At 34.5% G+C, this 27,629-nt stretch overlaps 1 protein-coding gene across 1 annotated transcript in view; it reads right to left on the bottom strand.

Moving 5' to 3' along the window:
• The window catches only part of RIF1 (replication timing regulatory factor 1), a 72,181-nt gene extending 44,923 nt beyond the window's left edge, over positions 1–27,258 (bottom strand). Inside the window, 21 exon segments of the mRNA XM_037849281.1 lie at positions 6,108–6,257; positions 6,636–6,705; positions 6,707–6,741; positions 7,617–7,797; positions 8,032–8,105; positions 8,836–8,922; positions 10,641–10,741; positions 11,005–11,067; positions 11,776–11,886; positions 12,125–12,298; positions 13,208–13,325; positions 15,621–15,772; positions 18,551–18,689; positions 19,463–19,555; positions 21,395–21,584; positions 22,477–22,571; positions 22,666–22,793; positions 23,751–23,847; positions 25,812–25,890; positions 26,666–26,779; positions 27,136–27,258. Coding sequence (XP_037705209.1) covers positions 6,108–6,257; positions 6,636–6,705; positions 6,707–6,741; positions 7,617–7,797; positions 8,032–8,105; positions 8,836–8,922; positions 10,641–10,741; positions 11,005–11,067; positions 11,776–11,886; positions 12,125–12,298; positions 13,208–13,325; positions 15,621–15,772; positions 18,551–18,689; positions 19,463–19,555; positions 21,395–21,584; positions 22,477–22,571; positions 22,666–22,793; positions 23,751–23,847; positions 25,812–25,890; positions 26,666–26,769 — 2,241 coding nt within the window. The 5' untranslated portion in view covers positions 26,770–26,779; positions 27,136–27,258.
• Between the last annotated feature and the right edge of the window lie 371 nt (positions 27,259–27,629).

The raw sequence follows: 27,629 nt of genomic DNA, 5'->3' as shown, positions 1-27,629 counted from the left end.
ATTATTCAAAGCACATTCTCTGACCACAATGGAATACAATTAGAAGTCAATAACCATCAGAGACTTAGAAAATTCACAAATACCTGGAGGTTAAACAACACACTCCTAAACAATCAGTGGGTTAAAGAAGAAATAGCAAGAGAAATTGCTAAATATATAGAGACGAATGAAAATGAGAACACAACATACCAAAACCTATGGGATGCAGCAAAAGCAGTGCTAAGGGGGAAATTTATAGCACTAAATGCATATATTAAAAAGGAAGAAAGAGCCAAAATCAAAGAACTAATGGATCAACTGAAGAAGCTAGAAAATGAACAGGAAACCAATCCTAAACCAAGTAGAAGAAAAGAAGTAACAAGGATTAAAGCAGAAATAAATGACAGAGAGAACAAAAAAACAACAGAGAGGATAAATATCAGCAAAAGTTGGTTCTTTGAGAAGATCAACAAGATTGACAAGCCCCTAGCTAGACTGACAAAATCAAAAAGAGAGAAGACCCATATAAACAAAATAATGAATGAAAAAGGTGACATAACTGCAGATCCTGAAGAAATTAAAAAAATTATAAGAGGATACTATGAACAACTGTATGGCAACAAACTGGATAATGTAGAGGAAATGGACAATTTCCTGGAAACATATGAACAACCTAGACTGACCAGAGAAGAAATAGAAGACCTCAATCAACCCATCACAAGCAAAGAGATCCAATCAGTCATCAAAAATCTTCCCACAAATAAATGCCCAGGGCCAGATGGCTTCACAGGGGAATTCTACCAAACTTTCCAGAAAGAACTGACATCAGTCTTACTCAAACTCTTTCAAAACATTGAAGAAAATGGAACACTACCTAACTCATTTTATGAAGCTAACATCAATCTAATACTAAAACCAGGCAAAGATGCTACAAAAAAGGAAAACTACCGGCCAATCTCCCTAATGAATATAGATGCAAAAATCCTCAACAAACAACTTGCAAATCGAATCCAAAGACACATTAAAAAAATCATACACCATGACCAAGTGGGGTTCATTCCAGGCATGCAAGGATGGCTCAACATAAGAAAATCAATCAACGTATTACAACGCATTAAAAATTCAAAAGGGAAAAATCAAATGATCAACTCAATAGATGCTGAAAAAGCATTTGACAAAATCCAACATCCCTTTTTGATAGAAACACTTCAAAAGGTAGGAATTGAAGGAAACTTCCTCAACATGATAAAGAACATATATGAAAAACCCACAGCCAGCATAGTACTCAATGGTGAGAGACTGAAAGCCTTCCCTCTAAGATCAGGAACAAGACAAGGATGCCCGCTGACACCACTGTTATTCAACATTGTGCTGGAAGTGCTAGCCAGGGCAATCCGGCAAGACAAAGAAATAAAAGGCATCCAAAGTGGAAAAGAAGAAGTAAAACTGTCATTGTTTGCAGATGATATGATCTTATATCTGGAAAACCCTGAGAAATCGACGATACAGCTACTAGAGCTAATAAACAAATTTAGCAAAGTAGCGGGATACAAGGTTAATGTACATAAGTCAGTAATGTTTCTATATGCTAGAAATGAACAAACTGAAGAGATACTCAAGAAAAAGATACCATTTTCAATAGCAACTAAAAAAATCAAGTACCTAGGAATAAACTTAACCAAAGATGTAAAAGACCTATACAAAGAAAACTACGTAACTCTACTAAAAGAAATAGAAGGGGACCTGAAAAGATGGAAAAATATTCCATGTTCATGTTTAGGAAGGCTAAATGTCATTAAGATGTCAATTCTACCCAAACTCATCTACAGATTCAATGCAATCCCAATCAAAATTCCAACAACCTACTTTGCAGACTTGGAAAAGCTAGTTATCAAATTTATTTGGAAAGGAAAGATGCCTGGAATTGCTAAAGACACTCTAAAAAAGAAAAACAAAGTGGGAGGACTTACACTCCCTGACTTTGAAGCTTATTATAAAGCCACAGTTGTCAAAACAGCATGGTACTGGCACAAAGATAGACATATAGATCAATGGAATCGAATTGAGAATTCAGAGATAGACCCTCAGATCTATGGCCAACTGATCTTTGATAAGGCCCCCAAAGTCACTGAACTGAGTCATAATGGTCTTTTCAACAAATGGGGCTGGGAGAGTTGGATATCCATATCCAAAAGAATGAAAGAGGACCCCTACCTCACACCCTACACAAAAATTAACTCAAAATGGACCAAAGATCTCAATATAAAAGAAAGTACCATAAAACTCCTAGAAGATAATGTAGGAAAACATCTTCAAGACCTTGTATTAGGCGGCCACTTCCTAGACTTTACACCCAAAGCCCAAGCAACAAAAGAAAAAATAGATAAATGGGAACTCCTCAAGCTTAGAAGTTTCTGCACCTCAAAGGAATTTCTCAAAAAGGTGAAGAGGCAGCCAACTCAATGGGAAAAAATTTTTGGAAACCATGTATCTGACAAAAGACTGGTATCTTGCATATATAAAGAAATCCTACAACTCAATGACAGTAGTACAGACAGCCCAATTATAAAATGGGCAAAAGATATGAAAAGACAGTTCTCTGAAGAGGAAATACAAATGGCCAAGAAACACATGAAAAAATGTTCAGCTTCACTAGCTATTAGAGAGATGCAAATTAAGACCACAATGAGATACCATCTAACACCTATTAGAGTGACTGCCATTAAACAAACAGGAAACTACAAATGCTGGAGGGGATGTGGAGAAACTGGAACTCTTATTCATTGTTGGTGGGACTGTATAATGGTTCAGCCACTCTGGAAGTCAGTCTGGCAGTTCCTTAGAAAACTAGATACAGAGTTACCATTCGATCCAGCGATTGCACTTCTCGGTATATACCCAGAAGATCAGAAAGCAGTGACACGAACAGATATCTGCACGCCAATGTTCATAGCAGCATTATTCACAATTGCCAAGAAATGGAAACAACCCAAATGTCCTTCAACAGATGAGTGGATAAATAAAATGTGGTATATATACACATGATGGAATACTACACGGCAGTAAGAAGGAACGACCTCGTGAAACATATGACAACATGGATGAACCCTGAAGACATAATGCTGAGCGAAATTAGCCAGGCACAGAAAGAGAAATATTACATGCTACCACTAATGTGAACTTTGAAAAATGTATAATGGTTTATAATGTAGAATGTAGGGGAACTAGCAATAGAGAGCAATTAAGGAAGAGGGAACAGTAATCCAAGAAGAACAGATATGCTATTTAACGTTCTGGGGATGCCCAGGAATGACTATGGTCTGTTAATTTCTGATGGATATAGTAGGAGCAAGTTCACAGAAATGTTGCTAAATTATGTAACTTCCTTGGGGTAAAGTAGGAACAGGTTGGAAGTAAAGCAGTTATCTTAGGTTAGTTGTCTTTTTCTTACTCCCTTGTTATGGTCTCTTTGAAATGTTCTTTTATTGTATGTTTTTGTTTTTTGTTTGTTTGTTTTTTTGTTTGTTTTGTTTTTAATTTTTTTTTTCCATGCAGTTGATTTAAAAAGGAAGAACAGGTTAAAAAAAAAAAACCAGGAAAAAAATATGGAGTGCCCCCTTGAGGAGCCTGTGGAGAATGCAGGGGTATTCGCCTACCCCACCTCCATGGTTGCTAACATGACCACAGACATAGGGGACTGGTGGTTTGATGGGTTGAGCCCTCTACCACAGGTTTTACCCTTGGGAAGACGGTTGCTGCAAAGGAGAGGCTAGGCCTCCCTATAATTGTGCCTAAGAGCCTCCTCCCGAATGCCTCTTTGTTGCTCAGATGTGGCCCTCTCTCTCTAGCTAAGCCAACTTGAAAGGTGAAATCACTGCCCTGCCCCCCTACGTGGGATCAGACACCCAGGGGAGTGAATCTCCCTGGCAAAGTGGAAGATGACTCCCGGGGAGGAATGTAGACCTGGCATCGTGGGACGGAGAACATCTTCTTGACCAAAAGGGGGATGTGAAAGGAAATGAAATAAGCTTCAGTAGCAGAGAGAGTCCAAAAGGAGCCGACAGGTCACTCTGGTGGGCACTCTTACGCACAATTTAGACAACCCTTTTTAGGTTCTAAAGAATTGGGGTAGCTGGTGGTGGATACCTGAAACTATCAAACTACAACCCAGAACCCATGAATCTCGAAGACAGTTGTATAAAAATGTAGCTTATGAGGGGTGACAATGGGATTGGGACAGCCATAAGGACCACACTCCACTTTGTCTAGTTTATGGATGGATGAGTAGAAAAATAGGGGAAGGAAACAAACAAACAAACAGACAAAGGTACCCAGTGTTCTTTTTTACTTCAATTGCTTGCTCTTTTTCACTTTAATTATTATTCTTATTATTTTTGTGTGTGTGCTAATGAAGGTGTCAGGGATTGATTTAGGTGATGAATGTACAACTATGTAATGGTACTGTGAACAATCGAATGTACGATTTGTTTTGTATGACTGCGTGGTATGTGAATATATCTCAGTAAAATGAAGATAAAAAAAAAAAAGTAAATGTAAAAAGAAAACTAGAATAAAACACCTCATCATTTAAACTGCAAATTAATGGACCCAACTGGAAATACCAAACTCCCTGAAAGCAAAAAAGAAAACAAAACACACGCAGGAGAAGCAGAGAAAAAAAGGGCAAAAAAGGACTCGGAAGACAAACCCAGAAATTCCAAAATAATCATCTAGAATGGTACTCCAAAAAAAGAGCACCAAAGAGCAACACCAAAGGAAGGCGATTTTCCTGAGCTAAAGGTACAGTTAGTTAGATCGAAAGGGTCCATCAAGTACTTAGAATAATTTTAAAAGCTACCAAGACACATCTTGGTGAAATGTATACTCTCTAAAGATGAGAGAAAAATCCTAAAACTTAAGAGAAAACAAAAGAGGTTACCTAAAACGAAAAGGAATAAGATTAATATCAGACTAACCATTTCCAATAGTATAAGCCCTACCAATTGAAAAATATGTCATTTCAAAATTCTGTGATATAAATTTTGTGAAATCTAAAATAACTAATCAAAATGATCATATGAGTATGCAATGTGGAGATATCAGTCATATACCTAAAAGTATGCTGACAACTATTTTTTTTCTTAAAAAATTAATAAAATATGAAGCAAAACAAAGATTAAAACCTGTGCCAGAGATAGATATAGAGAAAAGCATAAGAAATCTAGTTCCAGTTATCTGCATAGAAATAAAATATCTTACATGAAAACAATTACCAGGATGTTTACAATATTATTTGCAGTAGTGAATAACTGGAAACAATTAAAATGACGTTAAAAATACAACAGTTCCAAATTACAGTACAGCCATACTACAGAATAGTACACTGCAGAGGACCAAAATAGCCTGGTGTTTTATGAAAAAAGCATGCTTAATTTTCAGTAACTACAATATGATTCCCCTGGAAAAAAGAACACTGTACCTGTATAAATATGAGTTTTAATAAGTAAATTACATGTGTAAACACACAGAAAGAAGTCTATTCTGGAATGGCAAAGCATTGACAATTATTTGCCGTTTTCACTGAGAGGAAAAGAGGAGTGGAAAGGGATCTACATTTTGAAGTCAAAAAATTTCCAAAGAGATTGACTTTTTAAAAAAAGTAAATATTAATTTTATAATTAAAAAGCTGCTCCAAATTAAGTTAATCAGTAATAAAGTTTGAGATTAAACTTAACCTTAAGGCAATAGCATCCTTTCCCAAACAAAAATTCAAATTTAAACTAAGAGGTCCACTTTTTTTCAAGAAATGAATAAAACAAGATCTAACAGATAGATATGAGACCATAATGCCAGGACAAGCAAGGATCTTATATTGTTAATCTAGAATGGCAAAGGCATAAGTAGGTGCACAATAATTGGAATGGTAAAAGAGCCTCACTGCCAATGATCCTGAAACATGCAGCTTAGGGCCAAAAGACACAAAATTTCACAAAACTGTAATTTTTTCTGTATTAATTCAGTCACTTATAAATGTAAAGCATTAATAAGCAATATTTCACAAATGTTATCTGCATTTACTTGAAAAAAGTCCTTTATACATAAAAAGGCCAGTATACAGACAAACTCACTGAAAGGGCTTCATCTTCCAAACTGGATATTATCTTGGAACAAAGTTCCTCACAGCACAAATTCTGTTCTGCTGTTGCCACCAAAGCAGCACAGCGGGCAAATGCTTGATATAATTCTGACCAAGTTCTAAGTAAGGTCTTCGTGGTGGCCTACCAGTAAAAATAAAAAACAAATTTAAAAAACAGAAATGCATATATCAAATAAATAACAGAATGAATATACAGCTCCAAAATTTTTTAAAACACTAACATTTTAAGTGTAACAGAAAAGACCAGAGTAGGAATAACATCCCTCTCCTTCAACAGTGCTAACTTAAGAACTGTAATAAAACCAGCAGTTACCAGAGGTCAAGAGGAATTTTTTTTCCTTCACCATTTTCTCATTCCAGTAACTCAATGTCATAAAGGACATGTTATTTTGAAAAAAACTAACACAGGAGGTCATGATAAAGGGTAAAAAAAAAAAAGTATTTTTAAAACATGCAAATTCCTCAGGAAAAAAAAACAAAATCTCTGATACTGCCTTACCAATGGAAATTTCTGTACTGAAAAAATATGGCTTATTGGTAAAATTAACGCTCCATAGATTTAAATTAATATGTTCTAAGGCATCACCTTGATTCACTTCATTGGTCTGAAAAAAGAAAAATATTGAAGAAGTTAGACAAATTGTCACTTAATTCCAATCCTAAATAGTAACATCTTTTTAAGTTCTAAAAAGAATCTTAGACATGACTCCAAAATCTTCTACTATACAGAGGGCAGCATTCAATTACTTACTTAAAAAAGGGTCTCCTTTTATATATCCTTTAAATATTAGAAAGCTATTTAGCTTTCTAAATAAGGCTATTCTTTTTTTATTTAAACTAAAACTTTTTTTCTTCCAGAAGAATGTTTAATAGTATGCTGGCTTGAGTAGCCAAAATAAGGGCTACTATACCATTACTTAATTCTTTGACTGAGTCTTTATTTCCCTTATGAGTTACAGTGAAACCAGCCCAGAAAATATTTCTATTTAAAGACTGATAAAGCAGCTGATGAACCATGAATACTGATTGACCTTGAGTTCCATACTCTGCCAATAGTTCCACTTTTTAAAGTACTTGAATTTGAGGATTAATGAACTCTCTCAAGAGATTCATGATTTAGGGGAATGCTATGGTTTCAAGGTAAATCACCAACATGTCTTGAACACAGGATTACTAAGAATACATAACCTAGTCAAGAAGATATTATTTCCCATTAGTACAATTAAAGAACCCACAATATAAACATGGGAATTTGTATGTATCATCTGTGAGCCTTCTAGTTTTAATCACTGCTGGAGGAAAGAGAACTGATTAGTCCCTGTTAAGTTAAACTAACTTGAACAATAAGGTAGAAAGGCAATGAAATCAACCAATTAAAATAGCAGTAAATTTATCAGCCCTACAAGAATATTTAACCTCTTCTATTCAAATTCAAACTTCCATTCATTTTTTACCATGATGTTGCAGATTTATATCATACCTGATTAATCAATTCAGTTAATGGGCTGACTATTATACTCCACATTCTCCAGAGATGCTCTTTGCTTTCCAACATCTTTACATTTTGATTAATAGCATTTAAAACAGAATCACTGAAAGCCAATGGTGAAGTTGGACCAGAAAGAACACAGCCAACAAGTGTTTCCAGATTTAGAAAAAACCTGAAGAAAAAATAATGAATAGTGCATTAATCTGCACTTTTTACAGAAATACATTAATTGGATTATAATATCCTAAAAATAACTCATGAGGAGATGAGAAATTAAGAATTCCAGTTCCTGATTTATTTTAATTAAAAAGAAACTTATAAAACAAGAAAAAGAATCAGATTCAGTATATAACCTTTACAATATAAACCAAAGAAAAATTTCAGCTTAAAATTACTAAAAATTTACCTTTCATCAGCTACACCACATTCCAAGAGGTTATTGTTGAAAATTAATTGAATTAAAAACAAAGCAGGAGTGCCCTGAAAGAGAGAGAATGCAGTCAATCCTCTCATTAAAGTAGCACACCTATTTTCTACAATCATGTAAGAAATATGACCCCTTTAGCCTGTTAAAATTAAACTTCAGGCATTAAGGGTGGGACAATGATAACAATTTTATTTCCATGAACTACACACAGAAATCAAGCTCTTTATGTTCTAATCAATGCTGTTCTACCTAAAATAGAAATGCAGGAATAGTTAAGAGATTTCAGATATCAAAAAGGATGTTTACTTTCAATTTGTAAGTCAAGAGAAAAAAAGTTTAACTTTAAAAAAAAAATTGCTAGACCTACAATACCTATTGTTTGCAAATATTAAGTACAGTTCACATAATTAATGTTCCTAAGCTTCCAAAATTTACTATGCACTGTTCTACAAATAGTAAATTTTTCTAGAGTCATTTATCCAACAAAAGATTTTAGTTATTCATATAGCATATTTACTTCTTTATATTACTACTTTTTCTCAGTTTCACAGATATTTAATTCTTTATATTAACATATTACTTTTTCTCAGTTTCTTTTAATATGATCAACGTATTTCAAATTCAATACATCTTGATTTTTACAATTTAATTAAATTTAACTAAATTTAAACTTAATTAAATTTAAATTTTTTTACAAATTAAGTCTCACTTTTTTTAAAGAAAGGGAATTATTATAGCATTCTTTGTAGAACTTAATCATATCATTACACTTACGATACTTGCATTAAGAATATCCATATTAGCAACCTGATATGCTGGTGAACCTAATACTTTCTGAGGAAGTCCTTTAATTGTCATTTCCATGAGGACCTAAGAAAGATAAAAAAAATTTTTTAAAAATTAGTCATAAAAATTGAACCTTACTTGGTAAGTCTATTAGTATTAACTACATTTTTAATTTAACAATTTAATTAAAAAAACAATGTTCAGCTTTCATCAACTGTAAAAATGTTCCACACCAATGCAAAGTGGTGGTGGTCGGGTGGTGTATAAGAATCCTGTGTTTTATGCAAGATTGTTCTATAAGCCCACATATACTCTAATAAAGAAAAAAAGAATATAAAGTAAAAAATGTCACACACTAATGTGAATACATTTTTATTAGTTTAAATTTTCAAATACAGAAACCCAGAAAGTAAAATGGCAAAGTTCTTTTTTCTCCAGAAATAACCAATGCTATAAAACTGGCACCTATTTTTCTAGAACTTTTTCTGAATTCCCAGATATATTTGTAAGTTCACAGAGAAACAAACTTCCTGGGCTACTCCATGTGTATTCTTTAAAACCATCAGTAAGACTGAGATACTCTGCAGCTGACCTTTCCTTTACTGTGTTACGGAGTTTTTACACAGATACATGTAGATAAATCTTGTTCATTTTAACTGCTATATGGACGTACCAGAATGTATCAAACCATTCTTCTATTAATGAACTCTAAAGCTATTTCTATTTTTTATATTAAAAAAAAAAGGTGCAATTAATTTCAATCCCCACTAGTGCCAGAAACAAATAGTTCAAGGATTTCTATAAAGAAACTGAGTCTAAAAAATACACTCCTCAAATATCATAGAACCTACCAAATCACTCTCTATAAATATTATATTAGTATTAACTTAAACTACATAACTTAAGGAACATAAGACAAATCAGTTGTTACTGAAAATATGCTTTCACATATTCTCATTTGAAACAGTTGCTAAAATAATAAGACAACATTTATTAAGTTATTAAGTTAACTTATTGAGTTAACTCATTTAACTTTGGCCCATACTGCTCTGCATATATCACCTCATTTAATCAACTACTATATCCCCTCTTTACAAATGAGATAAGTGAGGCAGAGTACATAAATGGTCCAAGTTCACTCAGCTAATATATAGTTGGGCCAAGATTCAAACCAAGGTAATCTGCTCTAGAGCCCTTGTTGTTGTTATGCTATACTGCCAGATAGTACAATTTGTCACCCTACAAAACAACAAAAAAAAAACACAAATAAAAAAAAATTTAAGTGTTTTTTCTATCTGCCAGCTTGTTTTGGGAGTCTCACTACTCTAAAAATAGTATCCAATTCTCTTTTTCCTCCTCTACTATACAGATTTAAAAAATGTGTTTAACACCAAACATCAAAAGCTTTAAAAGTTAATTTTAAAAGCAGGAGTGCCACAAATATTGTGGTATTTTTAATCAACGTAGAAAAGAACAAATGGTAGTGTTCAGTAAACTTGCCATATAATTAGTGGACAATTGTGTTTCTTCAATTCAAGTTTCATGTCCTTTACCCAACTTTCTCTGTATAGCTCACCCATTTTCTTAGGTTGAAGACTTTTATAGTTACGGTTACAGACATTTATAAAGAAGGTTTCAAAAGACTTTAAAATCAATAGAATGACTCTAACAGGACTAAATTCCTTGATAAATACTTGATGTTAGAACACCTTCCAAAAACCTGACTTGTGCAAATGCCTTCAATATAAATTTCAATTTCAGAATATCATTTTTCAAGTCTAACATACAGGCAGTATACTTACCAGTGTTTTTGATACAGGATATACTTCTGACCTCACTATGCTTTCCAAAGATTTTAATAAAAGTGTCAAAACTTCAGAACCTGGTCTCTCCTTTTTGTTACCTACCAAAAAGCAAAAGGAGTAGTGGAGTTCTAAACATAAATATTTTATATGTGAAAGTATAAATTTAGAAAGCAATGACAATTTTTTTTTTATTAAATCAACAGTGATTTATTTAAGGTAAAGTGTGGAAGACATCAAATATTAAGAGTAAGCTATGAATACTACAAAAAATGACTTTTAAATAAGTTTTATATGGAACACAAACAATTCATTGAGTCCTATAACAATAATTTGATTAGTCCTATAATAATAATTTCCTTACCTGATTCAATAACTGACTTCACCAAGCTAATTAGCTCCTTCCAAATAGCACTGACAACTGAATCTGTCAAACAAAATAAAACTTAAGTGCTTTCAGAATGAAGTAGATCTGACTACAAAGGCTCTCCCCCTTCTTTCCTATACCAAAAAAATAACAAATGGAGCAATACCGTATAATTTAAGAATATAAGAACATAATTCTCCTTCTAATAGCCAATCCTGTAATCAACACTTTCACCTCAGTTTTGTTTAAAAAATATTAAACGTGATTTTTTAAAAGAACCGTAACATATTAACACTGGGTCATGTAACTAAGGGTAATTATTATTTCATTTGACCTTTATCTGTATTTTCTAAATTTTCTGCATTGACCATCTATCACTTTTGAGATGAAGAAACACAAAGGCTCAGAAGGATACTTGACAACCACTAGAAGAAAATTACATGGACTCATTTCCCAACTTAATGGCGAAGTAATTCCTTGAAATTTCCTTCCTTCTTATTTGATAGGTTATAGAACACAGGGGTTTAAGTGCAGATGCTGGAGCCACTTACTATGTGACTTTTCACAAGTTACTTAACTTTCCTGTACACCTCAGTTTCCTCATCTGTAAAATGGACTACTACATAGGTTTTTGTGAGGACAGATAATAAATATATGTAAAGCTCTTAGAGCAAAAACTGGCCAAGCATGGCATAATATTTGCTATTTCATCTTCTTTTTAAACAAACGTTTGGATAAGTAATAAAAAAACAGTTCTCAAATATTTACCAGAAGCATCTTTTCCAACTGCAACAAAGCTATCATGAACAGCAGTGATAAGAGTACTTGCATGTTTGCAAAAAAAAGAAGGGCTGCTGATTAATGAATGTTCCAGTGGCTCTAAAAGGGAGAGAATAAAAAGAGAATTATGCAAAACAAAAGCTTTACAGAAAATTTTTGCAATATAAAAATTTAGATTGTTTGACATATACTTACTCCGTATACAATTTATATTTTATACCTATTCCAAACACAATTACAAAATATTTTGGCTGCAGGGGAAATATTTCTTCCCACCCCAATGCATTGAGTTCTGGGCTGTTTTAATAATTGTAATATTTTAGAGACAAAAGAATACCTAAACTCAGTAAAATTTTGTTTTGCTTAGCAAAACTCACGACTTCTGGACCCAACAAAAAATGAAGCAACATTTCAAGTCCCAAAAGTTGAATGGAGGGAATTGTAGCCATTCCGCCTAAATTCGAACTCAGGTTCATCCGGGGTGTTACAGGGGATCCAAAAGGGGGAGCACCTTAAGAAAAAAAAAAAAAAAATCTCATGTAAGCTTATTTCATGTTAGCTGCCCAAATGAATATATTTCATTTCAATAAAATGCATTTTAAAAAATAAATACATATTTTGTTTTTTAAACAGAAGTTGAGTTTTTGTTTTAAAGTCCAGAACAGAATTCCTAATTAATCTTACTAGATTGTAAACAGAAATTGTATGACACACTATCACTCTATAACTAGAAATATTAAAATGCAGGCCTTACAGTAATTTAAATATTACAAAATTTAAAAGACTCAGAATGGTGAATATAAAAGCACTAATTCTACACATTCTGAAGTAAAATACAAGAGGACTAATGTAAACTATGGACTATAGCTAATAGTATAATAATAATATTGTTTCATCAATTGTAATAAACTGTGTGAGGACAGTATATGGGAATTCTGTATTTTCTGCATGACTTTTCTATAAACTTACAAGTTCCCTAAAAAAACACGAGAGGAAATTCTAGATAGCAAATAACTCTCTTAACTATACACATTAAGCCACATTCCTTACATTTCTCACATCTGCTAAGGTCTTTTGTTTTTAATAATGCGCTTTAAGGCTCGGCATCTAAACCAAATTGTTTACAATGCACCGTATATAATGCAGTTAAAAAAGTTCATCTTTTCCAACTACAACAATGCAAATAAAATGGCAAACAATATCACATAAAGAAAAAACAATTGAATATATGATGGATTATGTGACGTAACCCAAAAAGTACAAAACAGGAATTTTGAACCTCCTGTATGTTTCTGTAAACTTGCAACTATTCTAACAAAAAATAAAAATAAATTACAGAGTGCTTTATTTCAAGTGAATACCATTTAGCAAAACCTCCATTCAAAGCTTCTACTTTTTTAAAAAGTGAATCTACCCTTACCTTTGTGTACGGGAGTAACAGAACTTAAATTTGGAGAAGGAGCTACACGAGATGAACTGCCTTGAGGTGAAACAGTAGAATCGATGCTTATTGTGCTTTGAATGAGAGGCACACAAACCTATCAGGGTAAAAGAGGACAACTATCTGTAAAATATATAATTGTCACATTTTTTTAAAGTCTTGAGTACTACAGTTAAAATGTCTCATTTTAAGAAGCAGTCTAAATTATTCTGATATGCTGAATTTTGTTTATTAGCTATTTCCAAGCATAAATGGGTTAAAAACAGAAATTTGGAAAAGTGTGTACAACTGTGTTTGTCCTAAATGTGCATTTTTCAGTTCTAAATGCCACTGAGAAAATTATACACATAAAGAACTTTTGCTAATATCTACCTAAATTTTACAAGTTACTAGACTTTTTTAAAAAGTACCCTGGAAAATATGAAGAAAATTTAAAGTTCATTTCTAAGATCATTCCAGTACCAACGAATTCTAGTCAATGAATAAATTATTCCAATGACTGTGTTGGATAACTGGGTAAGATTAGTCTACCAGGATCTTATAATGGTAGAATTTTATAAAGCTCATTATGATACCAATTACATATTACTACCAATTCCCATTTTCAATTACTTCATGCTATTTCAAAAATTTTATAATATTACATTAAAAAACTAACTTGTTAAAATAGCTCTTGTGTATTTATTCTAAGTCCCTCCTTTTCAAGAATGTACTCACTGCTAAGCAGTTATTTATACAGTAAAAGTATAAAACAAAAGCTACAGATGCAAAAGTAAAAGGTACTCCAAAATCTAAGATAAGTGATAAATAAGAAACGGAGAGAACAGTCAAGTTGGAAGAGCTACCCCTTTCGAGTAAAAAGTAAAAAAATTCAGCAACCAAAAATGGGATTAGTTGACTGCCCACAACAACAAAAAAAGGTATGGATAATATTAAGCTTTATATCTAAATGCCAAGCAAGGATTTCAAAATCTTAAGCATTTTGTAAAATCATTTGTAACCAACATGTTGGAAGTAAAGTAGGTATTTTAGATTAGCTGTCTTTTTCTTACTCCCTTGTTATGTCATGGTTTGTTTGAAATGTTTTTATTGTATTTTTTTTTAATTTTTTTTATAGTTAATTAAAAAAAAAACAAAAAAATATGCATAGCCCCCTTGAGGAGCTGGTGGAGAATGCACCACCTCGATGGTTGCTGATGTGCTCACAGACATAGGGGACTGGTGGTTTGATGGGCTGAGCCCTCTACCATGGTACTCACCCTTGGCAAGACTGTTGCAGCAAAGGAAAGGCTAGGCCTCCCTATAATTGTGCCTTAGAGCTTCCTCCCGAATGCCTCTTTGTTGCTCAAATGTGGCCCTCTCTCTTTAGCTAAGCCAACCTGACAGGTGAAATCACTGTCCTCCCCCCGATGTGGGATCTGACACCCAGGGGAGTGAATCTCCCTGGTAACGTGGAATATGACTCCCAGGGAGGAATCCAGACCCGGCATCATGGGATGGAGAACATCTTCTTGACCAAAAGGGGGATGTGAAAGGATATGAAATAAGCTTCAGTGGCAGAGAGATTCAAAAAGGAACTGAGAGGTCACTCTGGTGGGCACTCTTACGCACAATATAGACAACCCTTTTTAGGTTCTAGTGAATTGGAACAGCTAGCAGTAAATACCTGAAACTATCAAACTACAACCCAGAACCCTTGAATGTTAAAGATGATTGTACAAAAATTTAGCTTATGAGGGGTGACAATGTGATTGGGAAAGCCATATGGCCCACACTCCCTTTTGTCCAGTGTATGGATGGATGAGTAGAAAAATGGGGGCAAAAAAAAAACCAGTGTTTTTACTTTAATTGTTCTTTTTCACTTTAATTTTTATTCTTATTATTTTTGTGTGTTTGGTAATGAAAATGTTCAAAAATTAATTTTGGTGATGAACGTACAACTATATAATGAAACTGAACAGTAGAATGTACGCTTTGTATGACTGCTTGGTATGTGACTATATCTCAATAAAAATGAATTAAAACAACAAAAACCATGACACAATAAATTCCCATTGCTTAAGCCAAAAAAAAAAAAAACAAACATCTGTAACCATTTTTAAATTATGTAATGGAGTTAAATGATTAGTGTCTCATAATGCCTCTAGAATATCAAGTAAGAACAGATAGTTGAGTGTTTGCTGATTAAAAATATGTTTTAGGGGCTTTGTTTTGGGCAATTGGAGCACATTCTTTGGGGGAAATGTACTTAAGTTCTATCAGGAAATAGATCTTTTGTATACTGTGGCTACTAATATATAGCAACAACACTAAAAGATTCAGTTGGTAAGAATTTAAGAACTCATTAATATAAAGCACACTTAACTATTACACTCAGCACTTGTAATGTTACCTGTTCAAAATTAGCAGGGAGATGAGGTCCAAGTCTCATCAGTAAATACCACCAGACTTCTAGTTTTGTTAATGCCAGAGATTCTGTCCTCACATGGATGGAACTCAAAGGCTGCATTAACAACTTGAGTCTTTTTGCGCTACATAGTATATCTTGAAAGAAAATAAAACAAGGACAGAAGTACAAAAAATTAAGAGCTCAAGATCAAATTTTTTCAATGGGCCATAACAAGAGAACGGACTGAAAAATTCAAGTCATCAAGCTGTTCTTTACCCAAAACATTCAGTCTGACAAACTTCAGTACAGCTGAGCCAAAATACTTAAAACAATAAAAGGAACAGGCAATATTTGTTAGATAATATGTTCCAGGGGTGATTTTGTCCATAGAGACATTTAGCAAGGTCTAGAGATTTTGTCACAAACTGGGGGGAAAAGATGCTACTGGCCAAGGATTCTTACACAGGGCAGACCCACACAACAAAGAATTATCCAGCCCAAAATGTCAATGGTGCCAAGGTTGAGAAAACCTGTCCTAGCAACTTCAGCATTCTCATCCTCATTTTACAGATAAAGAATTGGAGGTACATTTTTGCATTCTGTCAATTTTTTTAAACCTACTAGTGATTTATTCTATCAAGTATCAATACCGGTAGGGCCTTTAATTAGATTTCAGATTATACATAGATTTACTTAGATTCAGGTCTACCCTACATTAACAATAATCAGATTATTAAAATTCACATAAATCCAATTCCTTAAACAATAAAGGGATCTATTATATGAGTTAAGACTAAGAATATATAAAATAAGACATAATCTATGGTAAAATAAAAAGACCTTGAAAGGGATTCTGAAACACAGAAAAGCCATTATTTGGTATAATGGTATTCTTCAATGCTTCATACAACTACTCTGCCATTTAGTGATTTCACTGTAAATTATCACTTCTTTTTTTAAGAAGACAATAAAGTCAGACCACTATAGGAACAACTCTTCTAGTCAGTACTCTTCCTTTTTTTGAACTCCTATTCTACTTATGAGTGGAGCTCTATACCAATATCCCTACAGCAAAGACTACTAACTGCCATAAAATAATCCATTCTCCTGCAGTTACAAGACCAATTTTACTCAGCAGAATGAGATGTCCAATTTTTGGCTTCTCTATCCTATTCAGTCATTCTAGCCAATGAGATTTAATTGGAAGTATATGTGAGATTCCTGGAAGGTTTCTTACAGGTAGCTGTCTAAGTTAGGAAGAAATCCTTTCTACTCTTCTGCCTTCCCTCCTTCCTGTAGTCTGCATCTAAGGCATACTGAAGATGACAGAGCAGGAAGAAAGGCCTAATTCCTTAATGACTTACTGGTTCCACAACACCAGCCAGGGACTCTCCACCTCTGAACTCATTTCACATGAGATAGTTTTTATCTTCTTTAAACCACTCCTATTTTATGTTTTACTATGCATCTGTACATGATTCCAACAAGCATAGTCTCCAACATTACCCCACACTGCTAGGAATAAAGTATATATGCAAACACTTGCCAACTCATGAATAGATTAAAAATTAGATAACATTTCAAATTAAAAACGCCTGAAAATGTACTTTTACCAATATTTATAATTAAAATTATTACAGTAAATGTATGTAGTCACCTTACAAAACATGTTAAATAGGGGAGAAAAGGTTTTATTAATGGCCTATGGCAGGGGAAAATACGGATAAATCAAGATTATTTTGCAGATCCTATAAACATGCAGTATTGACTAAATCTAGGATTAACTACCTCATTAAGTACTCATGGTGACACACTTTTGAGCTAAATTCTCTTCCTTGTACGTATATCAAATATCTTTACTAGTCAATAGAAAATAATAAGGTAAGTCAGTCAAAAGGGATCATTTCCATTAACATCAACCCACTTTTATAGAGGTCCTTTTAAAGGTCATCAGTCACTGATATTTTTATTCCACGGTGTACTGTTTTATATACATTATGTCCCCCAGAAAAAGCCATGTTCTTTGATGCAATCTTGTGGGGGCTGACACATCAGTGTTAAGATGAAACCTTTGGATTAGGTTGTTTCCATGGAGATGTGACCCACCCAACTGTAGTTAATTTCCATTGAGGTGTGGCCCTGCCCGTTCAGCATGGGCTTTGATTAGTTTATTAGAGCCTTATATAAGAGCTGGAAAACAGAAGGAACTCAGTGCTGCAGCTGAAACAGACATGTTGGAGACAGCCACTGAAAGCAGACTTTTGCTGACACTTGGTCCCAGAGAAGCTAAGAGAGGGCAAATGCACCAGGAGCAACATTTTGGAGAACACCATTTTAAAATGCAACCTAGGAGCAAGCAGATGCCAGTCATGTGCCTTCCCAGCTAACAGGTTTTCCAGACCCCATCGGTGTTCTTCAGTGAAGGTACCCTACTTTTGATGCCTTTCTTTGGACATGTGCATGGCCATCAGACTGTAATTTTGTAACCAAATAAGCTCCCTTTATAAAAGCCAACTCATTTCTGGTGTTTTGCAAAATGGCAGCATTAGCAAACTGGAACACATGGTAATCATAATTGCTTCCTTCATCTACTGGCTGTATAACCTTGAGTAAAATTATATAATCTCTCTAAAATAGTGATAAAACTTAACATCCCAGGTCTACTGTGATGAATACATGATATGCACATAAAGTACTCAACTCAGTACCAGCACCTAAGAAAGCAATAAATAGTATCTGTCACTGTTCCATTTTAAAAAGAATGCCTATCCTTTGAATTCTACTTTTAGCTACAAATTTATTCCTATCCCCTTAAAATAAGAAAATAAATGGTTCAATATAAAGTCCAAAGAATTGGAAAAGCTCCTTTTTTTTCATCTTGCTTAGCTAAAACATATTCATAGAAAACAAAAAATAACTTATCACGTCCTTACCTGGATTTAAAGCAAAATTATCTATTAAACTCTTCCAAGCAATAAAAGCTATTTTTTTAATCATGGGTGCTCCACTACGAAATCCCAGTTCTTCCAGCTGTAACAGAGAATTGATGAAACTCCCACTTCGATGCAAGGTCTGGAAAAGGTAAAATCATTATAAAATTACTTACCTGCATGACACAAAATACAGGCAACTATTATTCATTTTTTCACTCTTCTACTTAATATATATTCTTAAATGTGTTCATTGTCTAACAAGGAAGACAAAAGACAAATTACCCACAAAACAGAAAAAAATGTGTTAAGTGTTATAACTGTAGTCTTAGAAATTTAAACTTAATGAGGTATTGAATTCTGTATGCACATTCAAACTTCAAAGATCACAAAATAGACAACATTTCTAAAACATCACAAAAAATTAGGAAGGTAGATAAATCCTAAATTTTGTTAAGATAACACAAAAAAAATAGTATCATACAAAAAATAATCATCATTAAAAAGGAAACCCTGAAACCACATAAAAATAGCCTTTTCAAATAGAGTTAAATAGCCAAGATATTAAGGAATACCTAAAACTTCATGAATGAAAAAGAAAATGTAGAAAATGGTAGTATCTGCTAATCGAATGGCAAAAATGAGATAAAATCAAAAAAACTGGATCACTTCAAAAATACTTCCAACTACAAAGGATTCCAATGTCCAAAAACAGGACAAACTGGAAATTTGACAATGCATTGCAAGATAAAAATACAAGACACAAAAAATGTAAAACAGTCACAAGAGGCTATAAACCACATTATCAACTGAACAGATATAAATACCAATATCTTAGGTAAAGTTAGAACATACTAATGAAAGTTAAGACATGTCATATAAAAATTGGGACTGCTCATTAACTGTGGTACTTACCCTTCCAAGAAGTTTGACAAACAAAGGCCATAATTTTAATACATAAGTCTCATTTTTACTCATAAATAGTTTTTGGAGTTCTGAGATTAATTTCTGCAAACAAAAACAAAAATATTTACCAAAATGACACTTGAAAAGAAAAAATATCCAGTATCAAAGTCTACAAATAATTTTCAAAGACTGACTCAGCAAATTAACCTTCTTTCCCAATATTTTATTAGGAAAATTTGCAAGCAGGTATCTGAGCTAGAAGAATTTCACACTAAATACCTGAATATGAGCACCTAGATTAGATCATTAACTTCAGTATCCTTGTTTTATGCTCATCTAGCCATCCTTCCATGCATCATTTTATCAATACACTCTCCCCTAAAACCATTAACATGCACATCACTAACTAGAGTTCAAATGAATAATATTTTAATCTTTTCCCCTTAACACACTAAAAAAAAAAATACATTAATAGCTTCATGGTCAACAGACATCTGAGAAATTTTCAGTTTAAATATACAAACGATTTTGTATATGCTCCTAAAGATGAATAAATTTAGCAAAGATACTGGAGTTACTTCAACTATATCCAAAATACTACCATGAGGCCTCTTGAAATAATTTTAAAAAACACATGAACAGTAACTCATAGCATCCTTTGAAATTTGTTCTATAGCTACTTGTTAAATTATATAAACTGAAAGTCATCCCCTTTTTTGTATATATATTTCACAATAAGGAAATAACTGAAACTACGGTACTGTAACTCATAACATTTTTTGGAAATTTCCTATTTAACTACTTGTTAAATCATACTTTGAAAGATACTGAAAACAAACAAACAAACAAAACCCCCAGATTTTAAATCTGGAGGGTTCACTGTCTGGAAAACTGTAGTATCTCCTAATTAATCTTCCTGCTCCCACTCTAGTACCCCTATAGTCTATTCTCAACACAGCCTGAGTGATTCTTTAAAAATCCACGTAATACATATCATTCCTTGGCTCAAAATCTTCAAATACAATTTTCCACATAACCCAGAGAAAAAGCCAATTCCTTACGTTAGCCCCCAAGCTCCCATGTCATTTGACTCTCTGTTCCTGAAATCATATCCTACTCCTCTCCCCCTCTTTCACTCTACTCCAGTCATAGATGTCCTCTGTGTTCCCTAAACACCAAGCAGGCACACAAATATAAGATCAAGGCCTTTATTTACTTGTGGTTCGGCCTGCTTAGAATGAGTTTCCCCTACATATCTGAATAGCTAACTCCCATATCACCTTCAAATCATTGTTCAAATCCCTCTATTCTTTGTGAAGCCTAACCACTTCACCTTTCCTCTCCAACAGCACTCTTTATCCACAGTCTCTGCTGTTCTCCATAGCATTCTTCACTTAGAATACTATATACTTTATTATCTTTCCCACTAGAAAATAAGCTCAAGTCCCTTTTGTTCAGTGCTATATTCACAATGCCTAGAACGATGCCTGGCATAATAGGTGCTCAATAAATATCTGTTTAATGAACAATTAAGAGAACAGAAGTTTGAAAAAATAAAAACTGAGGCACATAACTTCAGGAAATTGTACAGGCTAGATATGCCTACAGGAATTAATTTTATATATATTGGTATCATGCTAGAACAGCCCAAATGCAAATGAATCAGTTAATGTGCTTTATTTTTCCAAAAATTTAATCTCTTCCTGTTCACCCACTCATTGGGTATGATATAACACGCCTAGATAGTAGTAACAGTGAAAAGACACTTTCCTTCCTTTCTATCACGTAGGAAAAGTATACCTACATTAACAGTGAGTCTTTATTATGTTTTAATTCACAAGGCAGAGCCTCCTGGATCACAGTGCAATGACTGAATTCTAAGCTTAGTGCAGAACCTTTAGATGCAATATCTAGAAAACCCTTACATAAAATAATACTTACAGCAGTCATAAGCTGTTCTGTAATAGATGCTATTTCTTGTTGTTTCTGAAGCAATAATGGCATTCCCATCTCTAGAGCAGTTGCACCCCGCAAATGTACCTTTTGTGCCGAATGAACCACTAAAGGTAAGACCAGTTTTGCCCACCTCACTGCCTGTTCTCCCATCTGAACTGGGGCTTGTTCAATTAGCCTGTAATGTAGAAATCAATGAATAAATTAGCTTGACCTTACTTTTAAGTCTAAATTACCAGGAAAATAAGCCACATCCAGAAATACATTGAGCATGACCCATCTGTTTTAGAATATATATGCATATATATACACACACTCAGAGAGAAATGAATCTGAAAGTAGTCATCAATCTACTGACAAGGATTATTTAAATGGATAGGATTATTCCTTACTAATCTTTATGTTTTTATTACTTTCACAAATTTTTTTGAGAACATTATTTTATCTTCAGAATAAAAATTTTGAAATACAAATCATCACCATACAATTAAATTCAACGTTCTCATATGAGGACTGACAAAAACCATGATATAATCTGAGCATCAATGAGGAAGTGAATCAGAAAACTAAATAGTTAAAGCAAGTAGCAAACAGCTAAAGAAAATGCTTTAAAGAAACAAGACATAAATCATATTGTCAAACAGCTTGTATCTTTTGTATGTCCACTAAAGAGCAGGCAAAGATGAGATTTTTAGGGGTTTTTTCTGTTCTTTCATCTGCTGCTAGACACTGTTATTGCCTTCCTAAAGTTTATAAAGTTAAAACTATTTTATTAATCCCTTGAAAAAGCTTTACCAAAGATAATTTCTAAAATTAGGAATGTTGTTATTATCAGTATAACCAAGTCCTGATTTTTAAAATTTCCTCGGCAAAAACAAAAAACAAACCTACTAACTTATGCACATCTACTTCCTTCTTCCTGTTATTTTGTTTTATGACTTTTAGTCTAGAAGACATTCCCTTCTTTTAATGTCTACCACATATTCAAATTCCAAAAGTTCAGTCCTTTGAAGTGAATTCTAAGTTTACTGAAACTATTCTTCCCATTTGCCCAGCATCCAAGTACATACCTTATAATGACATTCAATGCTTCATAATCAACAATGGCAGAATGCATCTCTCCTTTATTAAATACTATTTCTAATGTATCAATTATATTGGACACCTAAAAGACAGAACCAAATGAACAGAAATCAAATAAGCCTGAATTTTTTAAATTGGCATATAGGTAAGAAGGCATATACGAAAGATATACTCACCACTTGGCCAACAACTTCACTGGGAAATGTCTGCTTGGATATTACCCAAAGTGCCCTAGTACGTACATTTTTGTCTGAAGTTTTAATAATATCATTCAATTTTGAAAATAATTCTTGACTGTTTTTCTCTGAAAAAACAAGCAATTTAGTACTAATTATGCAAAATAGTTTACACCTTTAAAAATCTCAAATATAAAGAAGAGGAAAATATTGTCCTCTTTATTTTCAAAAAATTAATGCATATCCAGAGAAAAGGAACAGAGAACTACTGCTGATATCAAACTTGTTCCCAAAATACAAAATTCAGATCAGATGGGAAGGTCTATTTAGAATAGACTCCAAATCAGATCACTTGAAATGTATAACTGAAATAATTGTGTATGTTATCTTTGGTAGTTTTGAACATATAAAACAATATTTTGCAAGATGTTACAAGTGCTATATCTCTACTCCAAAACGAACTCCTACTTTAGGTTGCTGACATTCCTACATTTAAAAAAAAGAACAGGCATCAACTTTCCTTCAGAAGAAAAATGGTAACAGCTTTCTGGTATCATTATTACCTACTCCTGATTACCTATTCCTCTCTAAAGATCACCTTCTAGGTTTCCTTTACAATGGCAAACTACTGACTAGTAAACTACAGTTAGACTACTTGAAAATTTGCAAAGCACCAGGTCCTATGCTTTCATGATCACTTTTAATTCCATATTACTCCAGATTCATCAGTACGTAAACAAACTTTTAAATCTAGCATGTTCCTTAATAGTTTCATCTTCATGCATGAATAAATATAAGTAAATGACAATCTAAATTACTATAACTTTCAGACTGGCAAGAGATTAATTTTATAAAGAACAAGATTCAATTCTTATAGCAATCATATTTAAAAAGCTTTGATAAGAGCAAATTGTGTAGTATCCTAGTTAGAACTACGTCTAGGAAAAAAATCTTCCTATGATCACAGACATTTTTTCTGAAAAGCAAATCCTAAACTACAAATTATAAAACTAATCCTTTTGAACAGTATCAAATGGTACATACTTATAAACTCTAAAAATATTAATAGTGATAAATTTAACTACCTGATAATCCTGAAGTAATTTTAGGATTATATAAGCAAAACCCCAAGGCCTGTAGAGCAGCGCTACTAAGTTCCGAGTTTTGACTGGAAATGTGAGTCTATGAAAACAAAAACACATGTTTTTGGTCATAAATTTTATTACAGACAAACAAGTACAATAGTAAATCAATTCTGAGAGAGCAAAACTTGACTCAAAAAAAAAAAAAACCAAACAAAATCATTACATTTTTAACCCAATCAATGAATAAATTTTTGAGTGTAGCTAAAAAGGAATAAAATCAGCTAGTAATGGGTACAGCTTGGCAAGGAAAGACAGAAACTACAGGTTAACTGAATTAAGAACATTTTTTCTTAAAAGAAAAAGGACTTTTTAATGTATCAAAAAACAAAGAGAAAGAAGCCAACAAATGGAAGGTGCTAAAGACACTAGAGAGGAAATAAAAGAACAGGAGCAAGGCCCTTCCATTATGAGTAAATAAGACTCAAATACAAAAGCCAACATCCTAGCTTTAGAGTGGAGTGACATCCCTTCTTCCAAGAGTGGGAATTCAATGGGTAGGGGGTATAGGCGATATTAAACAACCAATTCAGACAATCGCTGAGTGAGCCTTAGGACTTTGAAAGCTACTAGAATATCTCCTAGATAATACCTAGCACATGTCTGAAATCAACTTTTATTGTTTCTTAACACTTAAGTTTTATCTTCAAGTGCTGCGGGTTCCTAGACACAACACTAGAAGTCTAAATAGTAACAAAGAAACATGGCATTTTCCACCTAGTGTGGCTCTCGTTTTGACGGAGTTCAATTATGCTTTCAATGCTTAATAATTCACACCAAAACCTTCTGTTGATTGCCCCATCATCAACCTTCCACTTGCTTCCAAATAATTCATAAGGAATTTTATTTACAAATCCTATTTACTAGCAGTGCAACGATGCAAAATGCATGCCGTAATTCCTGATTCTGTATGTGTGCAAATACTAAATATAAAAAGATGCATTCTTCATCACATCAAATATACTGCAGGAACGGGGAGCATGCTAATGAAGAAAAATGGGTAATACATAATATTAGTAGCATTACTTAATATATTGAGTCTTTACCGCACAATAAAGTTCCTGCTTACAGGAATAAAAAGTGTTGATGGCTGTGACAGGAAAACTTAAAGGTAGGCTTAAACCTACAATGAATGTTTTGATGGAGTAACTGCTTAGAAGTACTAAAAACAGAAAATTAAAAACTCTAAGGGACCTTAGAGATTTAGTTAGACCTCTTCATTCTAAAAATAAGGAATTTTGTAAGTTAGGTGTTAAAGAAGGTCACAAAGCCATTGAGTAGTGAAATGAGGACAAGAACACAGGTCCTCGATTTCATGTTAAACTACACTACCTCCCTATAAAAAGCAAAAAAGATAATCACAATATGGTTTTTTAACCAGGCAAGGGTACAAAAACTGAGACTCAATGAAGATTAAAAAAATGAAGTAGCTTGGGTGATTGAAGACTTTTTCGTAATAGATGGTGTCAACGGCAAAACAACATTGTAAAGGTAATATAACACCTCTGAATGGTATACTTCAAAGTGATTAAAATGGGAAATTTTATGTAGTATAAATGTTACCACAATAAAAAGTTAGGAAATGAATTTTACCCAGAGTAGATAAATCAAAACAAGTAAAGCTTGGGCATCACTTATTTGGAAGTACATTCCCACAAAAAGAGAAGAAAACACTAAATATTCTCTGACCACTGCTTTCAAATTAAGAGAACAGATTTTGGATTCAGATGACCAATGGATGACCCTAGGCAAGTTAATCAATTTCTCTATCTGTAAAGACAGGCATTAAAGAGTAATATCATTGGTATATTAACAACTGAGCAAAAGACAGCATGTAAGGTTACTAAGAAGTATCTCATGCATGGTAAGTACTCAATAAATGATACTATAATAACCCAGTAAATATTACTTATGATAAATTCAAAGTTTTTATGGGGTCATTGGAAAAAAATTTTTAAAACCACCCAAAGTGAAAAAACCCATTTAATAACAACAGATACATGCCTTTAAAGTTTTATACAGCCGGGGAAGCTTTTTCTCAATTTCAATAATGACTTCTTTTCCTTCTTCACCAGTCATACGACTTAAAAGCAGAAAGATCACAAGTTTATTCAAATAGCAGACACAAATAAATACTATAATCACTCCTTAAAATATCTATATAACCTTTTTGACTTTAGAAAGCTTGTAAATGATCCAATGCTCAAGATACTTCAGAACAGAACAAATACAATATACATCAGATACAAATGCAAAAACAAAAACAAAAAACCCTCGGATAACTTTTTTGCACCCAGTGCATACAATATACAAGTAATTTTTGACAGTGTCACTGTTGAAGTCGGCCCAGGGACATACAAACTTACTAAAAATTTACTAAACCTTTATCCTATTCTACCAGTTTTCTGGCAATTTCCAAATAAGTACAGATAAACCGGAAGAATATGATTTGCAAGAAAAACGTACTTTCAAGCGTTTTGTAATTAAACTAAAAGTCAGGTTATTGCTATCTATTAAAAATCCATTTCTGGGTTGCCAACACTGTCCCAATACGTCGGTGCTTACGTTGAAAACCACTCCTCTTTGAGAGCGCCCGCTTCAACCTAAAACTTTAATCCCTCGATTGCAGAACACACGTGCAGGCGCCCCTCATTTCAAGCCTTAAACTGTGCAGCTGTACACGGGAATGTCACTCAAAATGCACCCCACACCGCCCGTGACCCCGGCATCCTCACAGCTGCCATACTAAACAGAAAACACCACCTCATTCTGCGCGTCCTATCCCAACCCCCTCCCCCCGACTCCCACCCCCGCTCAAGGACCCATGAGAGCGCCCCTCTCCTCAAAGCCGGCCTCACCTGGTGAGAGTTAGGTACGCGTCGGTCTGCTCTCCAAGGGAGGCGGAAGCGTCTTCCAAAGTCTCCAACAGCGGTGCGAGGGGGCTCTGACCCCGGGCCGTCATGTCGGCCACCCTGAGGCATGGACCGGAAGAGGAGAAAAGCCAGTGACCGATGAAAACATCCCCGTGGCGACCCAGCCGAGTCCGCCCCCCAGACCCGCCGCGTCTACATCCCTGGCCCCCTGCGCACAAACCAAAGACCCCCGCCTCGTCCTTCACCAGGCAACACGCACCCGGGCCCGCGCCGTGCTCGGCTCGGGCCCGCTCCCGCCACCACTTTCCCGGGCAGCTTTCAACAGGAGGAGGAGACCGGCGGGGGGCGGGAGAAATCCGGGGAGCAAGGCGTCTCGCCGCAAGGGGGCGGAGGTTGCGCTAGACCGAGGATTCCCGAGGCCTAGCACCGCAACTCTGGTATTTATCCCCACGTACGAAGATCAGGACCGCGTGCTCTCCACCGCTGCCCCGCAACACCTGGACGCGGCCAGAACTCGACTTTCCCGGCTCCGGGTGTTTACTCCCGCGTCCGGCCCTCTCCCTCCTAGCCAAAGATGGCGGCGAGGGCGGGCCCAGGAGCGCGCGGGAGTAGGGTAGGCCAGGCGGGAGAAGCTCGAGCCAATCCAACAGGCAGCGGCGCGCCGGAGTTATCGATCACCTCGCTTCCCCGCCCTGCTGCTCCTCTTTTCAGGTAGCCCCGTCTTTCGCCGCCCTCAGGTCACGTCGCAGGTGAGGTTGTTTTGCCCTGGAGGGAGACTTGAAACTCCCAATATGATTGAATCGCCCAAATTCACTAGAGTAAATTTAGTAGACCTTCAGACTAAGTTTTCAAACTTCAAGGCCAGTGCTCATTCGAGTATTAAGAAGAAACCATTTAGCAAGAGGAGATAACACAGTTGTGCTTAAGAACCCACTTCAAACAGGTCCAG

This window comes from Choloepus didactylus, chromosome 9 (assembly GCF_015220235.1).
Source record: "Choloepus didactylus isolate mChoDid1 chromosome 9, mChoDid1.pri, whole genome shotgun sequence".
NCBI lineage: Eukaryota > Metazoa > Chordata > Mammalia > Pilosa > Megalonychidae > Choloepus > Choloepus didactylus.
Note: the sequence above shows the minus strand (reverse complement) of the source record. Positions and strands in the feature narration are given on the sequence as shown.